Source organism: Passer domesticus, chromosome Z (assembly GCF_036417665.1).
Source record: "Passer domesticus isolate bPasDom1 chromosome Z, bPasDom1.hap1, whole genome shotgun sequence".
NCBI lineage: Eukaryota > Metazoa > Chordata > Aves > Passeriformes > Passeridae > Passer > Passer domesticus.
The window spans coordinates 56,345,172-56,368,299 of record NC_087512.1 but is presented as its reverse complement, the minus strand read 5'-3'; the positions used below and the strand labels follow the sequence as shown (position 1 = coordinate 56,368,299).

At 35.6% G+C, this 23,128-nt stretch overlaps 1 protein-coding gene across 15 annotated transcripts in view; it reads left to right on the top strand.

Annotated features, from left to right (window-relative positions):
• The window catches only part of PPIP5K2 (diphosphoinositol pentakisphosphate kinase 2), a 50,108-nt gene that overhangs the window by 5,000 nt on the left and 21,980 nt on the right, over positions 1 to 23,128 (top strand). For 13 of the 15 annotated variants that reach the window (XR_010353212.1, XM_064404345.1, XM_064404348.1 and 10 more), the window contains exons 2-17: positions 6,697 to 7,099; positions 9,199 to 9,394; positions 9,755 to 9,845; positions 10,732 to 10,817; positions 12,098 to 12,252; positions 12,608 to 12,709; positions 14,487 to 14,648; positions 15,751 to 15,872; positions 17,254 to 17,355; positions 17,915 to 18,001; positions 18,941 to 19,016; positions 19,100 to 19,209; positions 20,284 to 20,369; positions 20,999 to 21,124; positions 21,239 to 21,360; positions 22,807 to 22,989. Coding sequence is in view for 14 of the 15 variants with exons in the window: in XM_064404345.1 (XP_064260415.1) it covers positions 6,956 to 7,099; positions 9,199 to 9,394; positions 9,755 to 9,845; positions 10,732 to 10,817; positions 12,098 to 12,252; positions 12,608 to 12,709; positions 14,487 to 14,648; positions 15,751 to 15,872; positions 17,254 to 17,355; positions 17,915 to 18,001; positions 18,941 to 19,016; positions 19,100 to 19,209; positions 20,284 to 20,369; positions 20,999 to 21,124; positions 21,239 to 21,360; positions 22,807 to 22,989 (1,950 nt within the window). In the remaining variant the exon portion in view is untranslated. Of the gene's footprint in view, positions 1 to 6,696; positions 7,100 to 9,198; positions 9,395 to 9,754; positions 9,846 to 10,731; positions 10,818 to 12,097; positions 12,253 to 12,607; positions 12,710 to 14,486; positions 14,649 to 15,750; positions 15,873 to 17,253; positions 17,356 to 17,914; positions 18,002 to 18,940; positions 19,021 to 19,099; positions 19,210 to 20,283; positions 20,370 to 20,998; positions 21,125 to 21,238; positions 21,361 to 22,806; positions 22,990 to 23,128 lie in introns of those variants that run through there. The other 2 variants (XM_064404347.1, XM_064404356.1) reach the window with 2 other exon arrangements.

The following is a 23,128-nucleotide window of genomic DNA, read 5'->3' as shown; positions in this document are numbered from 1 at the left end:
AGCGCTGTTCAATAAATATTTTTCAGATTTAGTCCATCTCAGTAATGTGCTGACAGGTACTACTCAGCAGCTCACAGGATGCATGCGGGGAACAGAACAACATCTGTATGTAAATGTTAATTTTTTTATAATTTCATGACACAGGAGAAATTTTGTGTTTGAATTCTGTTGAGTTTTAATTTGGAGAATATGTATCTTTTGCTGTGTAAGTTACAGCAATAAACAAGTCACATATTTACTGTCAGCATTGTCTTCAGCAGCTTTTGTGTTTGCCATCCTTTTCCTCCTTTTCTGCTTTTTGACTGTCCTTTCTCTTCTCTCTTCCTGGTTGTTTGTCAGACTTGAAAATATGCTGTTGTTGAGTATGGGTTAGTAGTTCTAAAAAAGTCTCACATTTAAGTTTGAAGTATTATCAACTTTTTTTGAATCATCTGTAGAAAGGTGTCACACATGCAGAGAGAGCTCTTGGGATTGCAGTGCTCAGTGCCCTCAGCTGTCAGACTCCAGTGGTCCTGTTTTCTTTCTGTCTGTCCTCAGCTTCCATCTTGTTTCCTCCTTATGCTTTCTTTCTTGCATCACCAGCAACCCAACAAACTGTCTGTCTTTGGTGGTTTCTTACACCATAAATCATATTGCAGACTTTCGAGTTTTGAAACTGGTAAAAAGCCTCAGCAGGAGTCAGGCAAACATTTTTGCTGCTAAATGTACTGTTAATGAAAATATTAGCTATAGTGGTTCTAGCAGGAAGATATTGAAAAACTTTTGTCAACTTGAGACTATTTGAAAAATTGCTATTAACATTATTTGTGGTTTAATGATGTAAGTTAAATTGCTGGAAGCTGATAAGGGATGCAGTTGGAATATGCCTACAACGTGAAAAAAGTAAAACTTTAAAAGTGTCCTGGGATGACTTTATGATGCTCATTTTCCCATTTGTCTGTTTAGCCCAGAAAAAAGTTTTGCACCTTTAAGACTGGTTCTGAGAGCGAAAGGGGAAAAAGAAGTGTGCAGTTTGTTTTTAGACACTGAACTCATTCCTCCACATTCCTGCTCCTGGACTGTGTTGTCTGTGGATGGACAGACAGTGGGACAGAGCACTCCTTTGCTTTTTAGTTAGTTTTTGCTAGCTGAGGCAGAGAAGTTCCCTGGAATGTGGTTTTTCTTTTTCTTTGGAGCTGTTTAAACCTGCTCTGGACTGAAAGCCCAGAAGAGCACCAGGAACTCCCACCTGTGGCCCACTGAGCTGGGTCTGGGCTGCACCATTTCCAGTGGAGAACTGATAAGGGACTCAGTAAGCCGAGCTACAGCCTATCAAGGAACTTTCTAAGTTTGTCATCTCTTCAGAGTGGCAAGAGGTTTTATTGTTTAATATTCTATTTTTTGTGTGTGTGTGATGGTGAATGCTTTGCCTATTAAATAAACAGTTTTTTCTACTTTTCTCCAAAGAAAGCTTTTCCTGAACCAGTTTGGGGAAGGGCCACTTGAATTTGCTTTCTAGAGGAGCCCCTTTGGAGGTTTTCTCCCAAATTTGTCCTAAACCAGGACAAAAAGGAGCAGTATGGAGGTAGAGCACAGGGCAGTGGTCTGTTTTGTTACTGTTATGAATATATATGTGCATATAAAATCATGTAACAGATGAACACTACTTTTGATTCTTTGTTACTTGTTTGTAAATTCCACAATGTAAACTGTTTTGATATAATGGCATTTTAAAAAGTTGTTTTCCTCGGTGGTTAGTAATTTTAAAATATTTTGTAACTATTTAATGTACGACGTGTTGTCTTTTTTCCTTGAGATAACAGATAAGAAGCACTTTTACTATAGTTTTGTTCCATTAGTGTGCAGTATAGAAATTGTATATTTATTCTTCTGATGGCTGCAGAGACACAGAAGACAATCTGGTGAAATCCTTCTGTTTGTACAGGAGTTGTATATGTTCTTATTAGTATTCAAAATGTGAGTGTCAAAACTTTGATCCCCTTTTTCATGACTGCTCAGACCACTCTTGCTGCATTGAGCTGATTTGTTGCTGAAAGTTACTGGAATGATAATATTTATTGTGGTCTAAGTAAATATAAGAAACACCAGAGCTGGATTCCTGAGCTCCTGTAGAATGGGGTAGAATGGGGTCAGGAAAACTGGATATATCTGTTAACACAGTGAGGACTAGGTTTTGGCTTATTCTTTCAGAACATTCTGTGGAATTCCGTTGACAAGAATATTCTTAGGGAAATTGAGAGATGTGCCATTAGAAGAAAAATTGTAGAGCACCACTGGAGTTAACACAGAACTTGGAATACAGGGCACAGGCTATCAAAGTCTCTGATTTTATATATTTAGAATTGTTTCTTATCCCTTTTGGGATTTTATTTTTTGGTTGGTTTTTTTTGTGGTTTTGGCCATAGACATATCATGTTGCAGACAGGCCACACATTTGGTTGAAAGTCTTTTTAAGAACATCAGTACATTTGTCAAAAAAATGAACATTTTTCAATTTATAAGCTGTGAAAGAGAAGCCTCGTGTAACAGGTGAGGTTTAAACAGAACATAGTGCAGTTAATTTGACCTGGAGATGTCATAGCATAGTGGGAGATGGTTGTCTGGATGTTACTGATGTTACTCTTTGGGAATAGGTCAGTGTATATTCCAACACAAAGCTTTGGGTTTTGTCTTGCTTACAGTGCAGTTGTTCATGGCTGAGATGAGTACATAATTGTCTAACATTCACTGTTTAATGAGGCTAATGAAGATATAACATAAAGTATCTTTGCCCTTATATTGCTGCTGCTGCTCACTTCTTAATATAGAAGAATGGTGCTGGGAAGACTCTTACATGCTCAAGGGGCGGTAAAATGGAATTCTGCATAGGGTACCAGGTACTTGAAGCTTCTTCGGTCAGCACTAATAGTATTTCTGAAGCAGGAAGACAGTTCCACCTTCTTGCTCTGCCATTTATTATTTCTCCTTGGCATACAGCTAGAGAACCATGAGTTAACTCAAGCTTGGTGTTACTGCATTTTTTATGTCAGGTCTACAACACTGTAGATGGTGTTTGGGAGACTTGTGTAAGTTGTTCACTGTAGTTGCAGTCACTTAGTAGTTCTCTTTGCTTGTTCCTTTTCTTTATTTATTTTTATTTCAAATACCACAAGAAAGAAGGGGATACCTCAATTTTTATTGTAGGATATGGGGGGAAAGAATTTTAATTCCCATCTCTGAAAGCATTAATTTTAAAAAATAGATAATTTATTAAATATATCCTGGCACAAATTTATGGTAATGACAGTAGCTTACAGTATCTGTTGTCAGGGAGCTAAACTGGCAACCATCAGCAGTTGGAATGCCAGTTTATATGCGATTCAGTGAGTTCATAAGCCTGAAAAATGTCAGTATCCTTTTCTGATCTGTAGCCTTCAATGTTACTTTTACAAACGGTGTGAAAACTCTGGGGCCTAGTGACAGTAGCATGGAGTGACAATCTAGTTCTTCATTTGTGTTCAATGGGTGAGCAATGTTAATCTTGGAGAAAATAATCTGTTAAATCCAAGAGAACCGTGTGGCTGTTCAAAGTCTGTTTTTTGCACATGAAACCCTACTGCAATGTACTTGCCACCCATAACACCAACATTCTTTAATGAGGAAGGTAGCAGAACAGTGAGTTTTGAGATGGGATTGTTGGGAAAGTAAGTGTTTCAGATAGTATCTTTGTAGACAAATATGTTGCTCTTTCCCTTCAGTCTATTTGTGTCAGTTTTACTTGCTTTGAGAAGTAATCCTTCTGGGCTAGAGAGATTTGGTTAGTGTCAGATATTCCCATGTAATAACCAGTCATCAATTGTACACAAACTTCATAAGTTCTGCTGCTCTCACAAGGTGTGCTACAGGAATAGGTAGGGGAAAAAAGGCCTAAAAATCTTAAGACCTTTGACTTAGTTTTTTCAAGTCATTGTTCTTCCCTCATTTTCCTGAATTTTAGAAATCCGTTAGGAAACGGTAACCAATATACAGATTTTGGGTAGTAGGATGGAAGATGATACAGGAGGAACTTCATTTTTTGGCTTCATCAGTGGTTTTTTGGGGGCATCTTTTTTGGTTTAATACTTTTGTAAAATTCTGTGTTAGTTGCCAGTACATGTTGGCAATAACCTCTGCCTTTCTGATGCTTGCTAGAAATAGGATTTGGAAAGGTCTCTTTCTTTACCATGTCATAAATAGGATTAATTTACATGAACGCCCAATTTCTAATTCCTGTGACAGTCAGATGAATTAGGGATTTGAAATTCTTCTTGTTCTTATTGCTTGAAAGGCAAACAGCTACAGTTCCACATTCTAAGGGAAAGTAATTTTGGTAGCAGAATTGAAGAAAAACAGATACATAGCAAATGCATTTAAGAACTAAATCTTTTTAATCCTCTTCTGTGAGCCCAGGTTCCTTATGCTCAGAGCTCAGTTTCCATTCTGGGTCTGAAGTTTTTGTATTTGTCTTCGGGTGATTTTATGATGATACTTTATTCCTTGATCATCTGTATTATGCCCAGAAATGTCTGCAGTATCTTTAAGATGAATGAGGGGACAGGGCTAGAGCCTGGGAACACTAAGCATGGACTCTGTTCAGTCTCTCTCTCTTTCTCTCTCTCTCTCTCTCTCTCTCTCTCTCTCTCTCTCCAGTGTATTCTGGACAGTTGGGTGGACCGGGGACATTGCATTGTTCTTTTGTTGGATTAGGTTTTTAGGGTTTTTTGCTGGTTTGAAGCAAGAAGGCCCTCCCCTTCCCGGAACTTCCCTCCCCTTCCCGGAACTTCCCTCCCCTTCCCGGAACTTCCCTCCCCTTCCCGGAACTTCCCTTCCCGGAACTTCCCTTCCCGGAACTTCCCTTCCCGGAACTTCCCTTCCCGGAACTTCCCTTCCCATAGCCTGGAGGCTGTACTGTGAATCCTCTCAGCTGCCTTTTTGGCTTTTTTTCCCTTGAACTGTTTTTAGCTTGACATGTTTTTCCTTTTGGCCTGTCTGGGGAGCCAGCAGGACCACCCTGAACCTGAGAGCTCAGAAGAGCGGAACCAAAATGAGAAAGGACATTAAAATCCACCAACTTTGGCTGCTGCAAGGAAGAGACCCATGCCAGAAATTCAACAGTTTTCCCATCTGCTCTGCTCCAGGCTGCCATGTGATCTTCTCTTCCCCTTCACAGAGGAAAAAGGGATCAACTGCCATTTTATTCTGGGGCACACAATCAGCCTCTGTATTTTTTTTCCCTGGGTATTTTTCTGAGCTTTTTTGTTCTGCTCTTGGTTGGTGCCTGGGTGTGTGGAGGATAGGTTTCTGGGAATTAGTTTTTAGCATTTATTCAATACTTTTCTATGCCTTAGGGCACCCCAATGCCTTTTTTATTTGTTTGCTTGTTTTTAATTTGGTTCTTTTGTTGTTGTTAGTAAGTGGGTCTTTTAAGGTTTTTTCACTGGTATCAATTTCTCTCCTTGGCAGAAGAAAAGGGAGTTCTTGAAGGACTTTCTCTCTTTAGAGGAAATGCTCATTCCAGGACATTTTCTCCTGAAACTTGTCTGCAAAACTGAGACAGCATTGTTCACCCACACCTAGCCTGTGAATTAGGACAGATTCTTTCTGGCCAACTTTTGCTTTGCTTGCCATCCCCCTTCATGTTTGACCACTAGTGGGAATTTACTATTGCTTCACTTAGTTCATAGGACAGCCAAAGTAATTTTCACAATTTAAAAACAAATTCAGTTCTGCTGAGACATCACTATGGAATGGCACTTATGCAATGCTGTACAGGTGAACAACCTAACCCATTGGATCAAATGAGCTTCTAAACTGCTTGTAAAGTAACTGCTTGTTAATTTTGCAAGTAGTAGTGATGCATTATAAATAATCTTATAAAGCCATATGCATCTCACAGCATCACTTACCTTGTTAAAATAACAGATGCCTAATCTGTGGGTCTGTTTCTTTATACAAGTTATTTTGCCAATATTTTATTTTCACATGACGGGTTAAAAGGGTATAATGTGTATTCACTGCTACATTAGTGGTTAGAAGTCCTTTTGTCAGAAGGCAGTGCTAGTGTCCATCTCGGTAATTTTTAATTTTTCACAGTGAAAATAAGGCAGTATTTTGCTGCAAGCTGTCACATTCTGTTTGCACAGAAAAGGTTCACTTGAGTTTTAAGACTAGGCTTTTTTTAAAATAGTCCTAATGTCAGGTTTATGTTTTTCACTAGCACAGCAGTAGCAGACAGAGAGTAGTCTGTTTGCCATTGTCATTTGATCACAAAATTTCTGTGGAAAAAACAGCTAATGCCATGGATAGTGAGTTAAATATTGTAAATATTGGAGAATAGTTTTGTTGTGTGTTTCATGTAACATATATACTTTCCATTTAAGCCTTCTGAAGTTAGGAAAAAAAATGCATTTGCCAGCTTTTACTTCTGTGAGTTATATTTTCTGTTTCTAAAATTTATGCATCAGCAGTTTGATAGTGATGTTGAAACTGTATGCTCTAAACATACATCTAAAAGTGTAGACTGTGTGTGGTGCACACTGTTTTTTTTCTGATGCTTTGCTCAGAGGTACATAATTGTCCAAACACTTTTTCTAAGTAGAAAGAATTTATTTTATCTGCCCTTATCAAGTGTGTCTTTTTTGTTTTGTTTTGTTTTGTTTTTTTGTCTATTTCTTGTAGGTTAAAAATCTACAATACCATCTCAGGGAAGCAGCCGTGCACTGTGGGTTTCTTGGAGCTGCAACTTTGATTAGTAATGACCAGATGATAACGAGTTAAACAGTGCCTGGTAAATATCGCAATCACAGTGGCAACTCTGCACAAGCAACATCAAAGAGCAGGGGACTTTGGTGTTCCCGTGTCAGTAGAAAACATGCCCAGGATCTCAGCTGCCAGCGTGCCTGCAATTTTTACATAGATTTCTATAGGTCTTGCAACCATGTCTGTTAATGCAACAGAAAATGATCCTCCCAGATTCTTTGTGGGTGGAGAAGATGGAGAAGGATTATTGGATTCAGCCCGATCTACAGATTATGAACACTTCTATGATCATGGGGAAGAAGAGGAGGAAGAGTATGATTCTGTAAGTAGTGTAGGGGCATTTGTTTACTATTCTTTGTTCTCAAGCATTATTTTTGATTTCAAAATTTTTTTTCAAAAATTGTTTATAAAAAAATACTTTTTCAAAATATTTTTCAGTATTTAATTATTTTTCAAAAATGGCATTAGCTCACATAAGTCTAGTACTGAAATGGTGTTCTAAATTGAGAAATTGTTCATAGTCAGATAATGATGTGTCAGTAATGTTTGGAAAAGAAGAATACTGAAAAATTAAGTATACCTTGAACTGTGAAGTAGATGTGCTTTATTTTACAGAGTTTCAGGGCAACTGAGGTTGATGTGCATGATTTGGAGCCTTGATCTGGATTCTGGAAATAAACCTCATGGTGGCATAAGCCTCTGTTTCATTTATTTGGATAGTTGGAAGCAAAATAAATTATTGAGAATTTTTCCTTGGCTGCTGTCAACTGCTTCAGAGTTAACTTTTGATTTTTTTTTTCCTTCCTTGTCTTGGTGTATTGAAAGAGCATACAAAGTTCATCTTAATTATACTTTAGTTTATTGTATCTGTAAAGTGTTCTGAATTGTATTTTGAGCACCGAGCTCACCAATTTTTAGCTTGCTTAAGACAAACTCTTAATGGTATTATGCATGAGTGTTTGTGTCTTTTTTTTAACTCTTTGTTGTTTGTTCTTTTTGCAACATTCATTTTCTGGAATAGATTAAATTTTCACTAATTGTGAATTAGTCTACAAAGTTTAAATGCAAGACAGCATTGCTAAAGCACTTCCCATGATTAAAAGTAACTGGAAATGCAGAGTAGCAGTGCAAAATTAGCAGCTCAGGTAGCTCAATTCAGTGAGTCTGTTTTGGCAAGGGAAGTTAGCTGGCTAGGTTTTCAAACAGCAGTAAGTTGAATTGAAGGATTGCTCTGTGGGTTTTTTGTTTGTTTCCTTTATAAAGCAGAGTAGGTTGGCCGTTACCTTTAGAAATATCACTGATGGAAAAAAAATATTGAAAGTTTAACATGAAAGTAAACATAGAGTATGCAAAAAAAGTGAAACTGTTTATGCACTAAATAGTTGAGAAATTCAGAAAAGTAGTTTCTTGTTTTCTGATTTTCCTTTTCATAATTCACTTGTAATATTAGGTGATGAGAGGCCTTTTGACTGTTAATTATGTGGGAATCCAAAAAATCAGAGGGTTTTGGGAAAGCTGCAAAAGGCAGGCCTCAGAGACAGCAGAACTGTGATTAAGCAGTACCCATAAGATTTGTCAGCAGAAAAATTATGTAAGAAGTAGAAAAATAAGGACAAATAGAGCAATGGTGTGTGTATTAATGCTTGTCTAGAATAACTCCCTAAGCTGAAGAAAAGTATATCTAGTGATATATTAAGAAGTTCTAAGTTTAATAATGGAGCTCTGTGCATTGTGTTTTAAGGCTTACAAATGAGTATTGTATTTGAAATAAGCAAACATTGTTTTAACCAAATGTATGTGTGCTTAGAGTTGTTAGATAAAACTACTGTCAATATGCTTTTGCTTTGTGTAATTAGTCAAAAAACTTATAAGTTGTAACATTAAGTTCTTAGTCTGCTACCTAAGATGTGAGCTGCTGGCATCTTCCCATTGTCATAACCATGTAATGAGACTAATGCTGGAAAATAAAACAGCTCAAGATGCCTTGCTCAGCAGTCCCGTCCTGTTCGTGATTTGTACATAGCTCCTGGACAGCAATAAATTAGGCATAAAAAAATGACATAATTGAAAAGTCGATTACTAGTTAATTCCAGAGTAAGCCATAAATATGATTTTGTAGATTTGAAACTCCTGACTTACCCTTTGATCGTGTCTGTTTGTTCCTGGTAACAATACCTGAAAAAATAATATAGAGCTGTTAAACAGTTTCATTCTTGAGGCATTTTTTGTGAGGATGCAGTGTGATATGCTGCTATGCTGCATTTTGTTATCTGGTAACAATTTACCTGACTAAAAACTAAATTAATTGTAGCATGTGAATTTCAAGAGAAAATACCTGCTCTACTATTGTGCTGCTAAAACCCTGTTGTGTTTTGAGAACACATAAAAATTACTTTTCCCTTCCCCCTACCTCCTTTCCAGCCACCAGAAAGACAAATTGCAGTTGGAATATGTTCAATGGCTAAGAAATCAAAGTCCAAACCAATGAAAGAAATTCTTGAACGCCTCTCCATGTTTAAGTATATAACTGTGGTGATATTTGAAGAGGATGTTATTTTGAACGAGCCAGTAGAAAATTGGCCTTTATGTGACTGTCTCATTTCTTTTCACTCTAAAGGTAAATCTTGTAATAATACCATAAATACTTGTGATCTAAAATTATTTTATCTAAAATCTAAATTATTTAAGCTCTTTGAAAGTCCTCTTAGTTTTTTTGTCAAAGTTTTATTGGATTTTCCTAGGAAGTGAATCTTTTTTCTTCTTTAATATAATACAACTGACTTCTAAAGTGCAAGATTTTTAAAAGATACTGTTTACATTGCTTGCGAAAGTCTTGTCTGACACAATATAAGAATAGCTGTCCCACTGGTTAATACGTTTAAAGCCAGTGGAAATAGTGATGTAATGCAAGGTTCCAACCTATTTACTGGTAATGTGTCTTGTAATTTTAATTTGTTTTTCTTAATAAACCTTTTAGGGTTTCCACTGGACAAAGCAGTAGCTTATGCAAAACTCAGGAATCCTTTCATAATCAATGACCTGAATATGCAGTATCACATACAAGACAGGTAAATAACACTAATCATCTTCTAAAGCAAGCCATTTTTTTGAGACTATAAAAATTTGTTGTCATTGCATAGCAACAGTTCCAGTGTATTGTCCCTGCCCATGGTGGAGGGTTTGTACTTTAAATAAAATTACTGTGAATTTTACACTTTATTAATGTATGCATACTTTTCTGGAATGTGTCTTCAGGTGTGTTTTTTCTTTAGTTGTTTTTACATTGATGTATCTGAAGATTTACCAAGTTAGAAATTTGCTGATACATTTTTCCAAAGCTTAGCAAATAAAAAAAGTTTAAACTCTTAAAATACATATAGGAGAGGTATGTATAGCAGCTGTACAAGTTTAGATAATTGTAGAATTAATGTGATTTACAGTATTTTTTTCTGTAAGGATGATACTTAACAGAAGTTGTTGGTACTCAAAGGCTGTGTGGTTATTGAAAGCAAATTTTCTTTTGGAGCTGAGATCATGCATAGCAAACATTAATAAAACAACAGTAAGCAACATAGATGAACACTGAAACCTTCTCAACAGTGAGCAGACTTGCTATTTCGGATGCCTTCAGTTCAGTTCTGTATAAAGTTGAACAGTTGAAAATCCCCTTTAACAAGACAATTGTTGTGTGCATATGTCTGATGCACTGCCAGATAGGAAAGGACTGGCATTGCAAAATGCTTTTTTATTGATGTTGAAGAGATCACTGCAAAGGTACAGCTGTGTCGGTGACCTTTAAAGCATTATATTAGTAAATAGGGTATATATGTAACCTTACCCTGTGTGATTTGAAAAAAAAATTGTTTTTATTTTTCTCCTCCTTTACTTATAGATTGTAAAATGCAAATATTTGCAGGATTTGCTGGCTCATTTCTTCATGTTATTTTCTTCTAGAAGAGAAGTCTATGGTATTCTTAAAGCTGAAGGAATTTTACTTCCTCGCTATGCAGTTTTGAACCGTGATCCAAACAATCCCCAAGGTAAAAAGAACAGAGAGAAAATACCAACCATTAGTATCTCAGTGTTTCCACTGGAGAACAATATGGACATAATGAATAGCTAAATATCACTGGCTAGACAATTAATTTTTGCATTCAGTTTGATTTCTATGCCGGCATTTAAAGTGTTGTTGTGGATTGACCTCTACTGGCTATGGGGTGCAGTATGTGAAAAAAAACCAAAGAGATTGAGGCTGTGTAAGCACTGTTCAGAATTAACAAAAACATCAAGACTTTTTTTGTCACAAGTTCAAAACATAGCACCATACCAGCTGCTGTGAATAAAATGAACTCCATCCTAGCCAAAGGCAGTGCAAGTATGGAACTGAGAAGTATGATTCTGACACCATACATCTTACAGACATAATAGAATAGCTAGAATATAAGGGGCTCCTTACTCAAACTGAGCTTCTAATTGTGTCACTAAACAGAGCAGCATTCAGGATATAATATTAACCACAATTATTAGTAATTTTCCTTTAGAAAGTGATATTGACAGAAACAAGTCAGGCTATTGAATTTTCCTCTTCTGAGTATAAGCAGCCATATATTTGAAGTCTGTTCTAGATATGCCTGCAGATGCGGTACTGTGACTATAAATTGGAATTAATTTTTTGTGTACCTCCAAAAAACTGAAACTTCTTCTACTAAAATGAAGACTTTAAGCGACAGTAAGAGATTGCAATGACAGATCAAAGGAATTTTGCATTAAAATGTCTGTGTGAAAAAAGGACACTTTTATGCTTCAAAAGTGAAATTAAAGCTGCTGCTTGCAGTTAACCAGTATTGAATACCATATTCCTGATAGCAGAGGACCTAATTTTGTGTTCAGGGGCATCTATCACACAGTATGAGACAGTTCTAACCCTGTGGCATCTGACACCACACTGTGTGTACTGTTCATCTGCCAGCTCCCTGATATTTCAGAGAAAGGCACTGAAAAAAAACCAAACAAATAGCACTTTCCTCTCTTCAAAACACTTCAAATATACCATCTTATGCACCTGCAGGAGACAATTTCCTATCTGATAGTGAGGGAATCATCAGTAATTCCAGAACATAGTATTTAAATAACTTAATATAGACATGGTACAGCAAAAATATACTGCATGTGATCATCAGTCATTGTGCAGTCAGTAAAAATCAGAGAAACAAAGATGTATTAGAATATTATTATTTCAACCTGCAAATTATTGTAGATCTCTTCATAACTGTATGCATTAGTATACTGTTACAGCTCTATTCTTTGCACTGTTCTTCAGAATGCAACTTGATTGAAGGAGAAGATCATGTGGAAGTGAATGGAGAAATCTTCCAGAAGCCCTTTGTAGAAAAGCCAGTTAGTGCTGAAGACCACAATGTTTACATTTATTATCCAACATCTGCTGGGGGTGGAAGCCAGAGGCTCTTTCGAAAGGTGAGGTTGTGGTACTAAAGCTATTGAAAAGCTTTAGGTGTCTAATAGGATTGCAGAGTAATTCTGTCATGTCCTGCTTGCTTAGGAATAGTGGCAGATCAGAGAAATTTCAGGAGAACACACAGATTGAATGAAGGCCTATGTTTCTTGCAGTAGATTGTTAGCTACTGCAGATTCTTAGCACACACCATGAATGTACTTCTAGAATCTTAGAAAAATCTTTTGGCAATGGTCAAAAATTTGCTTCATTTGGTACATGAAGTTTTTTCTCAGCACAAGTGTGTTATTTTAGGTAGTTTCGAAGTTTCTCAAGCAGTATTCTTTGAGTTTTTTAATGGAAAAATACATCTTTCAGATTGGCAGTAGAAGCAGTGTTTATTCTCCTGAAAGCAGTGTGAGGAAAACAGGCTCCTATATCTATGAGGAATTCATGCCTACAGATGGAACTGATGTGAAGGTATGACAACTGCGCATTCTTATTTATATTTAGAATGATCAAGTGCTCAAAGAGCTTGTCAGTTTTAAATCTCGGTCAAGGATTAATTTGAATTGCGTTTTACTACAGTTCATAAGTAAAAAATGCAATTTTGATTCTAGCTAAACATAGTACTTGTAGTGTAGAGTAGCTGTGCTTGCATTGTTAGAATCAAGTGCTGGAGACTTGCTACCAATATATTGTCTTTCTTTTTCTGTGTTGTATTAGTGCCAGAACAGCATCTTCTTTCCCATGCTAACAGGTGATGCCTAGCTATTTTATCTGAAGGTTAAAGATTACAAAGAAATCTAACAGAAGTAGATCTTAGTATGCTAATTAATAAGCAAAAGTTTCTTGCTAAAATTTTATGATAGAGTCAAAGAAAATAACTTTTGTGGACCATATCTGTAATAATTTTCATTCTTTTGTTCATTTAGGTTTTTAACAGAGGTATTAGGTAGAGAATGCTAAAACAGAGTAATAACAAAGTAGGTGTTAAACTACTTGTGAAGATTACTTCCTTTCCCTTTCTCTTCATTTTGGCTATTTTAAACCCATTTCAAAACTTGTGGAACCAGTGTTTTACAATATGCATAACAGATCACCATATTTAGACAAAAAAAGTGCAGGTGTAGAGAGTGTGAGGTCTAATCCAAAAAGCCCTTTTATTAACTGCAGTCAACTTCTTGATATCACTTGATGGTGCATGCGGGGAATATTCTTCTCTTGTTCTCAGAAAAATGTCCTCTTCTGTGTGCTCTTCTGAAGGTTATTCTGTGCAAGAGTTTGCAACAGATTAATTTGTGTTTACAGATGTTTGTGTAAGAGCTTTAGAAACTTTTTGCAAAGATTCTTGCAACCAGAGGAGATGCAAATGGCTTTATGATTAGGGACTATTTTGGCTAGTTGCCATGTAGTCATCAAGCAGAAGTAGACTTTTAATACTCCAAATAAGTAGTGGATTTTTTAACAAGACTATCAACATTCTATTAGGCAGTTTCACTAAACTTACCCTCTTACCTGAATTCACTGTATTGGCGCTCATCTGCTTTAGCTGAATACTTTTTTAATCAATGCTTGGAGTTTGTTTTTTAATTAAAGAAACTGTAGCCTGTTTTAGAGAGCTGCTGACAAATCTCTTCTAGCATATGCCCCAAACCCTTCAGTGAGCATCAAAACTGCAGTAGAGATAACACAATTGTTCTCTCAAGCTCCTGCTTGGAGTTATTCTCTTAATTTAAAAAGTATGTCTGCATTTTAGACAGGACTAAACAAGGCAAGGATCTGCCCAGCTTTAAGGTTGTCATCTTAAAGCTGAGCAGATCCTTGTTTTGTTTAGTCCTGTCTAAAATGTAAATGTGCTTTTTAAATTAAGAAAATAACTTAATCCTGCAGCCAGATTTCCATAAGTAAACTGAACTAATTCTCAAGTTAACCTGTTTTCCAGGTTCTGCAGATGCTTTGGAGAAGAAAACTTTTACATCTTTGTACCATCATAACTGAGAAATTCATTTTTATTAATTGAGTTTTTATAATTACTCTTTTTCTTGTTTTATCCCAGGCTGTCAATAAATGATGTGTGTTCTCTGAAGGCAGAGAATGCCACTGATGAAGATACTTTAGTGTGACCTTTTCAATGATGGAAGCAGCTAGTATCTTTTGATGTTGTTTTCATGTTTGAGTTATATGCATACATTTTGCAAATTTATGCAACATCATTTAAATACCCTGGATCAAGACCTCCTGTTTTTCAATACAGGTGTACACAGTAGGTCCAGACTATGCTCATGCTGAGGCCCGGAAGTCTCCAGCTCTGGATGGCAAAGTAGAACGAGACAGCGAAGGAAAAGAAGTGAGATATCCAGTCATCCTGAATGCAAGAGAGAAGTTAATTGCTTGGAAAGTATGCCTTGCCTTTAAGGTACGTTGATTGCTTTCCTATCGCATCAAACATTTAGTGTTAATTGTTTGTTACATTCAATTTCCATAGGGTTTTAGTGCATGAGCCAGCAGTGGTAATTAGTGCAGAATTCCTAGGAAGGTGGAAAGTTAAACTTCCATATGACATCTTTTCTTAATCAAGAAGGATTTTTCCTTTAATGTATTGAAAAGTTCTGGATAAATTGCTTGCGTTGCATTAGTTCCCTAAATTTACATGTTGCTAATGTGCTTTGCTAGCCAACAGTTGTATCTATTTTGTGTATAACATTTTCACACATTTTGATAATAGTTTCTAAGTTAGCAAAACACAGTTTCACTCAAGTTTTTGTAACTTCTGTTACATAGTATTTTCATCAGGTACAGATTTATTGTTAATTTGGTACTTATATGATTAAGTACTACTTGAATAAATTGGTATTAATTTCATCGTTTCGACTTTTGTATAATTTTAAGATTGCTGTATAGTTACAAGGATTCTTTTGTTCAAAATGTCATTCGGTCTCTTACCCTCCTTTCACCTCTTTTATAAGAAGGCTTTCAGTCTGTCTCCTTTATCTGTATGTGACTGTGATGGCATTCTGTAGGGTGTGGGCCTCTATCACAGAGGAGCTTTGAGATCTTAAAAAGTAATCTGTTGAAATAGCTTCCAATATCCTCTACTAATGATGTAAATGGTATGTTAATATCAAAACTATCTTGTAAAATTTTAACAAAAACTGGTTGTTCAATTTTCTTGAACTGCCATCTTAAAAACTATATGTAGTGGAAAACGACTGTCAGAAAGGGAGACTTGTAGGCCCATAGTTGCTGTAAGTCTTGAAGTTTGTGCTTCTGTGAACTTGACTTTAATACTAATACTGTTAGGAATATGCAGGAAGCATAAAATCAAGTTGGGGATAGAAAGTTAAAAACAGGAAGATGTTTGCATGATGTGTGTGAACCTAACATGGAACTGACATAAGGTAGTAAGTGTAAAGTGTGACATGTTTTGGTCATGTTTTCCAGTGAATACCTGATTAAAATACAAAATTTGTTTAGAATAAGCAATCCTAAATCACTTGAACTTTCATTCTTTAAAACAGCAAACAGTTTGTGGCTTTGATTTGCTGCGTGCTAATGGACAGTCCTATGTCTGTGATGTGAATGGCTTCAGTTTTGTGAAAAACTCCATGAAATACTATGATGATTGTGCTAAGATATTGGGGTAAGAGTTTACTGATTTCTTTCAGTTTTGCTTATTAACTCCCTTGCATATTATTGTAGTGTATGTACTGCCAAATTTCTTATTATTTACTTATTACTATGAATTATTTCTTATTACTATTAATAATATTTCTCATTAGTATTAATTATGACTTATTTATTAAAATTAAATAGAACATTAAAAGTCATTAACATAGACAATTTAAAAATCCTTAAAGAAAATCCTAAGTCAATTAAAAAATACTAACTAAATTCCTTATTCCTAAAATTATCCCAAACATCTGAGTTTTTAAAAGTGCTTATAGCTAACTGAATAAGTATTTTGAAATCAAGATTAAGTTCTTAAAGGTAGCTGAGATCTTTTCAAGTTGTGAAGCACTGCTGCATGGTTGTAATTGCTGCTGTTTAATGTGTCCAAATTGCTGTACATTGTCCTTGATCTGAAGCTGGTGTATACTTGTATATTCATGGATTACATACCTGTAAAACCAACTGAAATAGAATCATGGCGCCTTCTATCGTACCATCTTATCTCTGCCACTGGAGGCAAAAAAAAGTATAATGAGGGATCATAGAGAATTGGGTATAGAACTCTATGCAAAAGAGTCCTCAAAGTAGGCTAAAACACATTGTGACTGGCTTTATAGTAAGATTACACTGATGAGATACAGCCAGAATTTTGTGTAATCTAATGGTCTGGGATCTTACTATTTGAAGGATTTTGCAAATTTTTTCAAGATTTTTAGCAATTATATTTTGGCTTATTCTTCTTTAAGATGGACCTTTTTTTCCCGTCCACGTTACTGCTTCTTATGTAGCTATTAGTCTGAAGTTCAGTGTATTTTGATGAAATACTTGTGAAACAGAACATTATATGTACCATCCTTCTTGAGGTGGAGACTGCATTGTCATTTTATAGTTACAATGAGAGACTGTGCCTATTTTTCCAGTTTTATCACAGAAACTTTTGAGAAATTACTGGTGAAAGATAGCAGTTAACTCTTTGATGAGAATGGCTTGGTGATTATTAGGCACTTCTACTTAGACAGCAAAGACAATTGTCTGCATATATAAATGAACATGAATAATTCCTATCCAAGGAACTCTTTTAGGAACTGGAGTTGAAAAGCTGAAGTTTGTTACAAATACAGGGCCAGTAGTCTAATGCTCCTGTAGCAGTTGTAATAGCTCTAAATTATTAAGTGGTCTTTATTATGCAATTAAAAGAAAAATATGTGTCTATACATTCATGGCTGCTAGTACTCTAAAACTACCTTAATAAAAATGCATATATATATAATCTGTTTGGAGTTTGCATGGGTTGTATAAGCTGTGCTTTAAACTTACTTGATTTGGTTTTTTATTTTTAACTCCTATTTTAGAAATATCATAATGAGAGAACTTGCTCCCCAATTTCAAATACCATGGTCAATTCCTTTGGAAGCTGAAGACATTCCTATTGTGCCAACCACCTCTGGAACAATGTAAGAAAATAGTAGCTACACCTGAATTGTGCAAACTCCCAATGTAACTTTTGTGAGAATCTTTTTTTCTCTTTGCAAGGTGTGCCCACATTGGTCTGTGAATGCTTGTTTTGTGTGCTGAAAACAAGGAAGGAATCACAATTGCTGTATCAGCAGTCAGAGTTTCTCACCCTTAGTCAAGCTGAGTATAGAAGAGCAGATGTTATAGTTTAGCGTCTTTTATGCATAGCTTCCACTGCTAATCATTGTTCCAGCACCAACTTAATATGTGCTTCTAATAAACATGCTCTCTCATTTAATGATCCTCAAAATCATTATTTTAAAAACTACTTAAAATAGATATTCTATAGTTACTTAAGTCTTAAAATCAGTATTTATATTTTATATAAACCTTACATCATTTTGAGTTAACCTTATATTCTTGCATATGCTTCCATCACTTCTGTAGTTATGTCAGATGACTACAACTTTGTCAATTGTCTTGATTGTAGTTAGTTTAATATTGAATAAAAGACACACTTGTGTACAGACTTGTGAAATGCAACCCTTGAAATTTCAGGATGGAGCTTAGATGTGTTATAGCTGTAATACGCCATGGGGATCGAACACCAAAGCAAAAAATGAAAATGGAAGTAAAACATCAGAGGTAAATAGAATCTTGGTAAAAGCTATTTCCCATATTTTAGAGTATAGGATTTTGGGGCTCAGCAGTGAATTAACTAGGAATTGCAAAATTGCAAGTTGCTTTTTGTTTTGTTTTCTTCTAAATCTAACAGTTTTAGATACTGCAAATAATTACAGTCATGCACCTCTCTTTCTAACAGGACTGTCAACTTACTTGTGCAGATTTCCTTCAATACATGCTGTGCCTTGTGAACTGTCCTGTTTGATTTTATGGAAAATGCATTCGTGTCTATAAATGTCTTTATTAAAAATAACGCAGCAGAGAATATTTCTGGTTCTCCATTAGACCATGACTTCTGCCTTCTGCTTTTTATCATAACTGTTCTTGTGTGCCATGTCATATGAATTTTTCTAGTTATTTTTGTCAAAGTTTAATGACTCTGAATTTCTGGTAGATACCATCTTTATGTTGGCATTCATAAGAAAACATACATTATTGACCTGGAACTATGTTCAGTTTCAGTAAAAAGGAATTATTTATTCTGGGACTAGATTCCTGCATTCAGAACATGCTGAAGAAGAGTAGGACTGCTCACTTGGTGTTTTTGGTCCCTACTTCTGTTCAAGATGATTCTTGAAGACTACGAATTGATATACCTGCATATTCAAATAGTATATAATTCAAATATATAGAATATAATCTATTTTTTAAATACTTAGCAAGTTAGTAAGAGACTGACTAAGTTATTTTCAGTACTCTTATTTCCCTAATACATTGGGAAAACTTTCTGGGGTGATGGGATATGAATAAAATTTGGTTTGACCTCTGTGCTGCAGATTTTAACCTGACTTTCAAATACTGTAAAGATACTAATTTTAGATCACTATAAGAGCCTCCTGTTCAAGTAGTAGTAATTTAATTTATTAATGGAATTTTAAAATTATTTTTTTTATCTTAAAGATTTTTTGATCTCTTTGAAAAATGTGATGGATATAAATCTGGAAAACTGAAACTGAAAAAACCAAAACAGTTGCAGGCAAGTTTCTTTATTTTTTTACTGTAATATTTTGAAAGTAGAAATCTATTTATTTAATTAAATCCTATGTTTCCTTCTTTTAGGAAGTACTTGATATAGCAAGGCAGCTCCTTGTAGAACTTGGGCAAAACAATGATTCTGAAATTGAAGAAAGTAAAGCAAAACTTGAACAGCTGAAGACTGTGTTAGAAATGTAAGTGTCTAATTTTCAGGCTTCATAGCAATGAAGTTATATCTGTTCCATTAGTTACTGTGTTGTTGAGTCCACTAGTTACTGTGTGGATTGCAATGTTATCAAATACATAATAATATAATAATTGAAGCATAATGTTTTTGAAGAGAAGGATGTCATGTTTGAAATGAGCCATCACTCTGGTATTTTTCTTCTTAACTTTTTAATTTAACTTACTGCTGTATCTAGTGTCTCAGTATATGTTCAAAAAGAGAAGGTTACTTTTATTGATGTCAAATTTTGTCTTCTTGCATGTTTTTAAAATGAAAATGCTTGTAAGCAGGGTCTGCTTCTTGCAGTGTGACCTAATGACATCTGATAAAACCAGTAAGAACTATCACCATACTTCCTTGACTACTTAACTACTTACAGCAAACTTCGAGGATTGAATATAAATAAGTCTTTGTATACTAAGCCTGAAATATTTAGTAAAAAGCCCCAAACCTTCAAATACCCAACAAAACAAAGAAAACAACAGAAAAAACGGCTTCAAGGTTTATTAAACATCTGGGATCTTAGACTGTAAAATGTTAATAGGAATTTTTAATTTAAAAAAATTAGGGAACACACAATTATTATTGAAATTTATAATAACTGTTTTAAATACTTAGTTTTGCTTGAGAAGTTAATGGGCTATAAAACCAGTAGCCATCTACACTGTGAGACCAGTTTCTGGATACTAGTAGCCACTGTAGTTTTGGATCTGAATAGATAAATTACTTGTGCCATGTCCAATACTGCTTATTGTTGTGGGGGATGGGGGGTTCCAGTTTTATGTTCATTGTTGTAAAAGGTAGAATTAGATAGTATTTTAAGATGTTTCATTATAGCATAGTTTTTATTTCTGCTAATTCTGTGTTTGTTGAGTTAATGTTTGTTCTAAGGACTGCCTCAATAAATGTTGGTCAAATACTCAAATCATTGACGAACAGAGATTTATTATATCTTGTTACAGGATTTTAGCAGTTTTGGAGGAAGATATTTAAAATGTTTCTCTCCCTCTTCCCCTCTCATTTTTCCCTGTTCCTGCTTAAGGTATGGACATTTTTCAGGCATAAATCGCAAAGTTCAGTTAACATATCTTCCTCATGGCTGCCCTAAGACTTCCAGTGAAGAGGAAGGTATTGTATTACTTCTCTACCTAATTGCTTAATATTATGTGTATATAAATAGTCACGGACTACTGGTATAACGTGTCTTGATGTTAAAAAGAGTGAATATTCTGTTTTGAAAATATGTATAGTTAGCACATATTCACAGTATTTTAATCTGCTGAATTGTACACCTAAAACTCTAGTAAGTTTGTCTTCTAACCCTGCTCTTGTGCAACAGAAGAGTAACATGGAAAGAAACTTCAGTGATTCACCAAAGTGGTGTTTTGAGCCAGTGTAAGAAAATCTGACTCAACAATTTAAAAACATTTACAAATTGGAAATTTAAAACATTTACAAATTGTAGGGTGTTTAGCATCCAATTTGTTTTAATTTTTCTGTCTTGATTTACTGTTTGCTTCAGATTCGTGCTAAATATTTTTCACGTATATTCTCTTTATAGTTTTATTACTTCTGTTTTCTCTGTCATCTTTAGTTCATCAGGTCAATATGTCCTTAATGTTAGAATACTGTTAAAGACTCATAATGTTGAAGAGGTCCTTTGATGAAGCTTCTCATAGACCAAATACTTTTTGTTCATTTGGAAAAAAATTTAACAATATACTTAATTACTAAGGTTTTCTCCTGTGTAAAATTAGATAATAGAAGAAATGAGCCATCCCTGCTTCTCGTTCTAAAATGGGGAGGAGAGTTGACCCCTGCAGGCAGGGTTCAAGCAGAGGAGCTTGGAAGAGCTTTCAGGTGTATGTATCCAGGCGGACAAGGTAAAAAGAAAATTTTCATAATAATTAAAAAAAAAAATCAGTCCAGTGTCATAAATCACTTTTGAAGATAATCAAGTGCAAGATGAGAGTTTGAGCAAAATGTTTATTTGGTAGGAGATTATGCTGGATTTCCTGGATGTGGATTACTTAGATTACATAGCACTTACCGACATGATCTCAAAATCTATGCTTCTGATGAGGGACGAGTTCAGATGACTGCAGCAGCTTTTGCAAAGGTACAATGTGAAATGGTATTTTCATTTCTAAAATTCTGATATTCTCAGGTTTGTGTTTTCTTTTGAAGTCTGGGAGAGATTTGCAATTTATTAGAAAAAGGTATTTTCAAAGAGTAGTTCAATGTGAAAAAGTATCCAAATAATGTGCCAAACATTTGAAGTTCTTTGAGCAAATGAAGACAGTTTTTAATTAAACAGCCCTGTCTGAGGCACTTTTGTCCTCTTCTCCATAAGATTCTGTGAACAATCTGCTCTGACAAGTGAACTGTCTGCTTACTTGAAATACTGGCCTCTACTGCAAGTATTTGTCTTCTTTACTTCTCCATGGATAATATCAAATTTCAATTACCGAGACTGCTGTCTACCTTTACTTTCCTGACACTTGTGAGTAACAGGTCCAGGGCAATGCCTGTGCTCAACAGTTCATCAGTAACCTCTGTGAAAGAATTGTCCTAGGCATTTTCTAGAGATCTTGGTTCCTTGTTCCCTGCTATATTGCCATAGACGTATCCAGTGCCAAGAGTACTCATGGAAACAAGGCCTGCAATTAGGTGGCTTTCTCCACTTGTGTTAACAATGTTTCATCTGTTTCCCCTCTTAAATTGGGGCATCCGTAATAGAGGCCTACCATGATACTGTAATATCTAACTGGCTTCCAAAAGGTCCTACATCTAGTTACAGCAAAAGTCCATTCATGTGAGCTATTCTACAGTATCTCTCTAATGTGAATTAACTTAAAGCTTTACAAGTCTTCAGACTTCCTGTTTCTTCTATTTGTTTCTATGCTGCATGTGTTTGTACAGAAACATTTCAGCCATCTGACCTGCTTTCCCTTGGTCAGCAGGCTTGAAGAGACACCGCACCATTTCCTTCTTTATTCCAGAGCCCTTCTATTGCCACACAGGCCACAAAAGTTTCCAGCCTTCTTCATTTTGGAATTCTCCATTCAGCTCTTGTTCAAGGCCTTTGATTGTCCTGTGACTCACATGGCTTGGGTTTTTTTCCTCTGTAGAGTTTCTGGAGGACCCTACCTATCTACTGTTTATCCTGCCAGATGCTATTTAGTTTTAAACCCTTCCCATAGCTCCTCTCTGGTAACACAAGTCCTTGAGGAAAGCATGTCACCCACAAGTCAGGCAGCTGTTGCTTCCAGCCTCAGGTAGAGGGCACCTGCACTCCCTACAATCCAAGACCTGAACAGCTGATGTTGTGGAACATTTCTCTGTGGCATGTCACCATCACTGTTGCACCATCTTTATCAATCCTGCAAGCTAGAGGTGTATAGGGACCCATTTCTGTAAGTATATCCATTGTGCCCCTGTTTATCTAACCTATAGCCAGGTGATACCATCTTGAATTTAAATTAGTGTTTTGGGCTTTTTTTTTTAAGATATTAATTTTTTCATCTTCATCTATTTGCCTGAATAATGATATTGTTTGCTTCAGGGACTACTGGCCTTAGAGGGAGAGCTGACTCCTATTCTTGTCCAGATGGTAAAAAGTGCTAATATGAATGGTCTGTTGGACAGTGACAGTGATTCTTTAAGCAGCTGTCAACATCGTGTTAAAGCAAGGCTCCATGAAATTCTCCAGAGAGACAGAGAATTTACTGCTGATGACTATGATAAGGTTAGCATGTGATTAGTTTCCCTTTAAATAAAAGAAATAACTATGAAAATGAAAATTCCTATGCAAAAGTAGTGAGCAGTGATTTTATGTGTCTGTTTTGCAAAATTATTTGCGTGCTTGCAAATAGTTTGAAGTGTAA